At 47.4% G+C, this 7,735-nt stretch overlaps 1 protein-coding gene across 1 annotated transcript; it reads left to right on the top strand.

Moving 5' to 3' along the window:
* Nucleotides 1-5,174: 5,174 nt before the first annotated feature.
* On the top strand, nt 5,175-7,409 carry LOC142776617 (uncharacterized). Its single transcript, XM_075880582.1, has one exon. The coding sequence runs from the start codon at nt 5,234-5,236 to the stop codon at nt 7,352-7,354; it is 2,121 nt and encodes a 706-aa protein (XP_075736697.1). The 5' UTR covers nt 5,175-5,233; the 3' UTR covers nt 7,355-7,409.
* The last annotated feature ends 326 nt before the right edge of the window (nt 7,410-7,735 follow it).

Here is a 7,735-nt window from a genome sequence, read left to right as displayed (position 1 = left end):
ATCCGTGTTCAGTTGCTCCCCTCTTGATTCATGCCAACTGCCAAGCTCGCTCCCTTTCCTTCTTCATTCGCTGCAAGCACCTACCGGATGAAGTCGTGCGGTTGTTTGGTGGACTCGCTCCTTCAGCCGGGCATGGCATCAGAGTCCTCAAGATTCTTAGGAGTGAGTGGCACAGGCAGGCTCGGATGTTAAAGGACCTGCTCAAGACCTCCTTGGAAGATCCAGGAAGGACACGACATGCCACCAGGGAGTGGAAGAATCTTCTAGCGATCGTCAACAGCGGCACGGAATTCATGTGGAAGCAGACTCTGCCAGGCTTACGTGCCAGCATCCCAAAGAAGACAGTTCCAACCACATGCAGCGTCAGAACCACCGGCCAGGTTAGTCTTCCAGACTACGTTGAAAATGCTCTTAAACTTGGACCTAAGTTCGCCGTCGAGCCACGGTTGAGTGCGCCGGAACTTTTGAGCCTTGTGCGACGGATATCAAAGTGTGCCCCGGAAGGTGAAGCGAATCGATGTATATCGGAAGGGGTTGATGTGATCTCGCGGAAGAATATTGGGGCTTCACGGGTGCCTGTAAGCCGTGTTGTGTCGTTCTTGAAGCAGAAGCGACTGTGCGTTCTGCCAGCGGATAAGGAGGGCGGATTTGTTGTCCTAGGGGAAGGTGACTATGACGAGAGAGCCTGTTCTGCAGTTGCCAAAGTTTTTAATGAGTGCAATAATGTGTCTCTTAGGAAGGTAAAACTTGAAACAAAACGTCTCTGTAAAAATTTGGGCCTGAGTAGATTGTTTCACAATATTGACGCAGCCAAGAAAGATAGCCTTGATATTATGTTTAGCGCGAAAACGCACAAGCCTGAATGGCCATTGAGGGTAATAGTTTCGGAAATAGGGTCATGGCAGAAGAACCTAGCCCTTTTCTTGCAAGAAAGGCTCGGTATTCTTAAAATTGACGACCCCTTTTTGATTAGGCATTCCGGGGAAATATTAGATTTCCTGAAGAGTAACCCAGACAAAGGTTTTTTCGCCTGCTCCTTTGACATAAAAGATTTATATTATTCTTTGCCTCAAAATGAACTAATCGAGCGCGTGGAAGAATGTATTGACAGCTTTGGTGTGGTTGCGTTTCAAAACTCAGCCGAGATTTCGGTTCAATGCTTTTTAGACTTGCTTCGCTTATATCTCCGCTCGACATTTGCCACGTGGAATGGAAAAACTTTCCTTCAGAAGCAGGGCATCTGTATCGGCTCCTGTTTGGCGCCGGTACTGAGTGACATTTTTCTGGCCCACCATGATAGAAATCTGGCACATGTCTTGTCACAGCACAGGGTGGCAAAAGTTGTGAGATACGTGGACGATTACCTTGTCTTGTTCGAGCGTGAAGAAAACGTAGCAGTAAGTCAACTCGAAGCTGTTTTTTCTGCTTGCCTTAGCCCACTCGTTATTACAGTAGAAGAGCCAACCGATAGCGTGCTGCGGTTTTTAGACATTGAATTGGAATTCAAGCAGCAGCACACGTGTTGGGAATACAAGCCCAGAGCTAATAAGCCCCTGTTGCCATACCAATCTGCTCACTCGAAGCTAGTAAAAAGAAGCATTGCCAATCTGTGTTTTGGGAACGCATTGCGGAAATCTTGCCATCATAAAATTCAGAAAAGTGTCATGAGTCAGTCGGAGAGGTTATCCGCAGCAGGTTTCCCAGAGTCGATACAGGTGTCTGTTGTCGAGGGTTTGCTTAAAAAATGCCGGTTGGACAGTCGCCCTCGGGAAGCAGACATCCAACCGGCAGTGAGTAGGAGCAGAGTTGCAGTAGTGCCGTACCTGCACAAAACTGCTCATAACCTGAAGAAAGTAGCTAGTCGAGTGGGCATTAAAGTAGTATTCTCAGCACCACAAAAGCGTGGCAGGATAAGTCGCTTGACGGACCCGCACCGCAAGCCTGCTGTCGGTTGCTCCAAGAAGCATCGCGATCATTTTGTGGCGTGTGTTGAAGGGGTAGTTTATGGGCTTCCTCTGACTTGTGGTGGTATATGTATAGGTCAGACGGGTAGATGCCTTAATGACCGTCTTCGTGAACATAAGCTCAATGTTAAAAACAAGAATAATTATGGCCATTTGTCAGTACACTGCGTGGAATGTGGTTGCACACCCTTGTACGCATCCTGCAGTGTTCTGGCGAAGCATAAAGATAAAGACGTGCGAGAGATAATTGAAGCCCATGCTATCTTTCGCAAAGGTGACGCATGTGTAAGTGCACCGTCAGTTGACTTGTTAGATCGAGAAAGGGCTTTTCTGCTGGGCTAGTGGTTAGACTGGTGGCGCCACTGTACACGGATTTATAGGTTCGCGTTTCCTGAAAATAAAAATTGTTGAAGTTAGCGCATTGTGGTGTCCACTCTCTCCTGTCCCTGTCTCTTAGCGCTCAATATGTCGTCAAGCTCCCTTTACCAACACGCCCAAAAAATGGCACTGCTAAAAAATTTATTTCTAGTACATCGGGCTCTTTTCTGTGTTCTTCGTACAATCCGTGTTCAGTTGCTCCCCTCTTGATTCATGCCAACTGCCAAGCTCGCTCCCTTTCCTTCTTCATTCGCTGCAAGCACCTACCGGATGAAGTCGTGCGGTTGTTTGGTGGACTCGCTCCTTCAGCCGGGCATGGCATCAGAGTCCTCAAGATTCTTAGGAGTGAGTGGCACAGGCAGGCTCGGATGTTAAAGGACCTGCTCAAGACCTCCTTGGAAGATCCAGGAAGGACACGACATGCCACCAGGGAGTGGAAGAATCTTCTAGCGATCGTCAACAGCGGCACGGAATTCATGTGGAAGCAGACTCTGCCAGGCTTACGTGCCAGCATCCCAAAGAAGACAGTTCCAACCACATGCAGCGTCAGAACCACCGGCCAGGTTAGTCTTCCAGACTACGTTGAAAATGCTCTTAAACTTGGACCTAAGTTCGCCGTCGAGCCACGGTTGAGTGCGCCGGAACTTTTGAGCCTTGTGCGACGGATATCAAAGTGTGCCCCGGAAGGTGAAGCGAATCGATGTATATCGGAAGGGGTTGATGTGATCTCGCGGAAGAATATTGGGGCTTCACGGGTGCCTGTAAGCCGTGTTGTGTCGTTCTTGAAGCAGAAGCGACTGTGCGTTCTGCCAGCGGATAAGGAGGGCGGATTTGTTGTCCTAGGGGAAGGTGACTATGACGAGAGAGCCTGTTCTGCAGTTGCCAAAGTTTTTAATGAGTGCAATAATGTGTCTCTTAGGAAGGTAAAACTTGAAACAAAACGTCTCTGTAAAAATTTGGGCCTGAGTAGATTGTTTCACAATATTGACGCAGCCAAGAAAGATAGCCTTGATATTATGTTTAGCGCGAAAACGCACAAGCCTGAATGGCCATTGAGGGTAATAGTTTCGGAAATAGGGTCATGGCAGAAGAACCTAGCCCTTTTCTTGCAAGAAAGGCTCGGTATTCTTAAAATTGACGACCCCTTTTTGATTAGGCATTCCGGGGAAATATTAGATTTCCTGAAGAGTAACCCAGACAAAGGTTTTTTCGCCTGCTCCTTTGACATAAAAGATTTATATTATTCTTTGCCTCAAAATGAACTAATCGAGCGCGTGGAAGAATGTATTGACAGCTTTGGTGTGGTTGCGTTTCAAAACTCAGCCGAGATTTCGGTTCAATGCTTTTTAGACTTGCTTCGCTTATATCTCCGCTCGACATTTGCCACGTGGAATGGAAAAACTTTCCTTCAGAAGCAGGGCATCTGTATCGGCTCCTGTTTGGCGCCGGTACTGAGTGACATTTTTCTGGCCCACCATGATAGAAATCTGGCACATGTCTTGTCACAGCACAGGGTGGCAAAAGTTGTGAGATACGTGGACGATTACCTTGTCTTGTTCGAGCGTGAAGAAAACGTAGCAGTAAGTCAACTCGAAGCTGTTTTTTCTGCTTGCCTTAGCCCACTCGTTATTACAGTAGAAGAGCCAACCGATAGCGTGCTGCGGTTTTTAGACATTGAATTGGAATTCAAGCAGCAGCACACGTGTTGGGAATACAAGCCCAGAGCTAATAAGCCCCTGTTGCCATACCAATCTGCTCACTCGAAGCTAGTAAAAAGAAGCATTGCCAATCTGTGTTTTGGGAACGCATTGCGGAAATCTTGCCATCATAAAATTCAGAAAAGTGTCATGAGTCAGTCGGAGAGGTTATCCGCAGCAGGTTTCCCAGAGTCGATACAGGTGTCTGTTGTCGAGGGTTTGCTTAAAAAATGCCGGTTGGACAGTCGCCCTCGGGAAGCAGACATCCAACCGGCAGTGAGTAGGAGCAGAGTTGCAGTAGTGCCGTACCTGCACAAAACTGCTCATAACCTGAAGAAAGTAGCTAGTCGAGTGGGCATTAAAGTAGTATTCTCAGCACCACAAAAGCTTGGCAGGATAAGTCGCTTGACGGACCCGCACCGCAAGCCTGCTGTCGGTTGCTCCAAGAAGCATCGCGATCATTTTGTGGCGTGTGTTGAAGGGGTAGTTTATGGGCTTCCTCTGACTTGTGGTGGTATATGTATAGGTCAGACGGGTAGATGCCTTAATGACCGTCTTCGTGAACATAAGCTCAATGTTAAAAACAAGAATAATTATGGCCATTTGTCAGTACACTGCGTGGAATGTGGTTGCACACCCTTGTACGCATCCTGCAGTGTTCTGGCGAAGCATAAAGATAAAGACGTGCGAGAGATAATTGAAGCCCATGCTATCTTTCGCAAAGGTGACGCATGTGTAAGTGCACCGTCAGTTGACTTGTTAGATCGAGAAAGGGCTTTTCTGCTGGGCTAGTGGTTAGACTGGTGGCGCCACTGTACACGGATTTATAGGTTCGCGTTTCCTGAAAATAAAAATTGTTGAAGTTAGCGCATTGTGGTGTCCACTCTCTCCTGTCCCTGTCTCTTAGCGCTCAATATGTCGTCAAGCTCCCTTTACCAACACGCCCAAAAAATGGCACTGCTAAAATTTATTTCTAGTACATCGGGCTCTTTTCTGTGTTCTTCGTACAATCCGTGTTCAGTTGCTCCCCTCTTGATTCATGCCAACTGCCAAGCTCGCTCCCTTTCCTTCTTCATTCGCTGCAAGCACCTACCGGATGAAGTCGTGCGGTTGTTTGGTGGACGCGCTCCTTCAGCCGGGCATGGCATCAGAGTCCTCAAGATTCTTAGGAGTGAGTGGCACAGGCAGGCTCGGATGTTAAAGGACCTGCTCAAGACCTCCTTGGAAGATCCAGGAAGGACACGACATGCCACCAGGGAGTGGAAGAATCTTCTAGCGATCGTCAACAGCGGCACGGAATTCATGTGGAAGCAGACTCTGCCAGGCTTACGTGCCAGCATCCCAAAGAAGACAGTTCCAACCACATGCAGCGTCAGAACCACCGGCCAGGTTAGTCTTCCAGACTACGTTGAAAATGCTCTTAAACTTGGACCTAAGTTCGCCGTCGAGCCACGGTTGAGTGCGCCGGAACTTTTGAGCCTTGTGCGACGGATATCAAAGTGTGCCCCGGAAGGTGAAGCGAATCGATGTATATCGGAAGGGGTTGATGTGATCTCGCGGAAGAATATTGGGGCTTCACGGGTGCCTGTAAGCCGTGTTGTGTCGTTCTTGAAGCAGAAGCGACTGTGCGTTCTGCCAGCGGATAAGGAGGGCGGATTTGTTGTCCTAGGGGAAGGTGACTATGACGAGAGAGCCTGTTCTGCAGTTGCCAAAGTTTTTAATGAGTGCAATAATGTGTCTCTTAGGAAGGTAAAACTTGAAACAAAACGTCTCTGTAAAAATTTGGGCCTGAGTAGATTGTTTCACAATATTGACGCAGCCAAGAAAGATAGCCTTGATATTATGTTTAGCGCGAAAACGCACAAGCCTGAATGGCCATTGAGGGTAATAGTTTCGGAAATAGGGTCATGGCAGAAGAACCTAGCCCTTTTCTTGCAAGAAAGGCTCGGTATTCTTAAAATTGACGACCCCTTTTTGATTAGGCATTCCGGGGAAATATTAGATTTCCTGAAGAGTAACCCAGACAAAGGTTTTTTCGCCTGCTCCTTTGACATAAAAGATTTATATTATTCTTTGCCTCAAAATGAACTAATCGAGCGCGTGGAAGAATGTATTGACAGCTTTGGTGTGGTTGCGTTTCAAAACTCAGCCGAGATTTCGGTTCAATGCTTTTTAGACTTGCTTCGCTTATATCTCCGCTCGACATTTGCCACGTGGAATGGAAAAACTTTCCTTCAGAAGCAGGGCATCTGTATCGGCTCCTGTTTGGCGCCGGTACTGAGTGACATTTTTCTGGCCCACCATGATAGAAATCTGGCACATGTCTTGTCACAGCACAGGGTGGCAAAAGTTGTGAGATACGTGGACGATTACCTTGTCTTGTTCGAGCGTGAAGAAAACGTAGCAGTAAGTCAACTCGAAGCTGTTTTTTCTGCTTGCCTTAGCCCACTCGTTATTACAGTAGAAGAGCCAACCGATAGCGTGCTGCGGTTTTTAGACATTGAATTGGAATTCAAGCAGCAGCACACGTGTTGGGAATACAAGCCCAGAGCTAATAAGCCCCTGTTGCCATACCAATCTGCTCACTCGAAGCTAGTAAAAAGAAGCATTGCCAATCTGTGTTTTGGGAACGCATTGCGGAAATCTTGCCATCATAAAATTCAGAAAAGTGTCATGAGTCAGTCGGAGAGGTTATCCGCAGCAGGTTTCCCAGAGTCGATACAGGTGTCTGTTGTCGAGGGTTTGCTTAAAAAATGCCGGTTGGACAGTCGCCCTCGGGAAGCAGACATCCAACCGGCAGTGAGTAGGAGCAGAGTTGCAGTAGTGCCGTACCTGCACAAAACTGCTCATAACCTGAAGAAAGTAGCTAGTCGAGTGGGCATTAAAGTAGTATTCTCAGCACCACAAAAGCTTGGCAGGATAAGTCGCTTGACGGACCCGCACCGCAAGCCTGCTGTCGGTTGCTCCAAGAAGCATCGCGATCATTTTGTGGCGTGTGTTGAAGGGGTAGTTTATGGGCTTCCTCTGACTTGTGGTGGTATATGTATAGGTCAGACGGGTAGATGCCTTAATGACCGTCTTCGTGAACATAAGCTCAATGTTAAAAACAAGAATAATTATGGCCATTTGTCAGTACACTGCGTGGAATGTGGTTGCACACCCTTGTACGCATCCTGCAGTGTTCTGGCGAAGCATAAAGATAAAGACGTGCGAGAGATAATTGAAGCCCATGCTATCTTTCGCAAAGGTGACGCATGTGTAAGTGCACCGTCAGTTGACTTGTTAGATCGAGAAAGGGCTTTTCTGCTGGGCTAGTGGTTAGACTGGTGGCGCCACTGTACACGGATTTATAGGTTCGCGTTTCCTGAAAATAAAAATTGTTGAAGTTAGCGCATTGTGGTGTCCACTCTCTCCTGTCCCTGTCTCTTAGCGCTCAATATGTCGTCAAACACAGAACAGAGCGGCAAGGTTTGTTCTCAGTCGGTGTAAGCGAGGTGACAGCTGTACTGAAATGAAAAACGAGCTGGGATGGGAAGCGCTCTCCTCTCGCAGAAGAAAATTGCGTTTGAAATTGTTATTTCAGATATACCATAAGAAGACTGGCATCAATAAAGACACTTACCTTAAACCACCACATTATCTGTCTAGAAGGTCTGATCATGACCTTAAGATTCAAGAATAGAGGACTGCAACCAA

This window comes from Rhipicephalus microplus, chromosome X, assembly GCF_043290135.1.
Source record: "Rhipicephalus microplus isolate Deutch F79 chromosome X, USDA_Rmic, whole genome shotgun sequence".
NCBI classification, from domain to species: domain Eukaryota; kingdom Metazoa; phylum Arthropoda; class Arachnida; order Ixodida; family Ixodidae; genus Rhipicephalus; species Rhipicephalus microplus.
Note: the sequence above shows the minus strand (reverse complement) of the source record. Positions and strands in the feature narration are given on the sequence as shown.

Bases quoted from the DNA above. Each gene is read 5' to 3' on its own strand.
- LOC142776617 (XM_075880582.1), top strand. From the start codon at position 5,234: ATGTTAAAGGACCTGCTCAAGACCTCCTTGGAAGATCCAGGAAGGACA.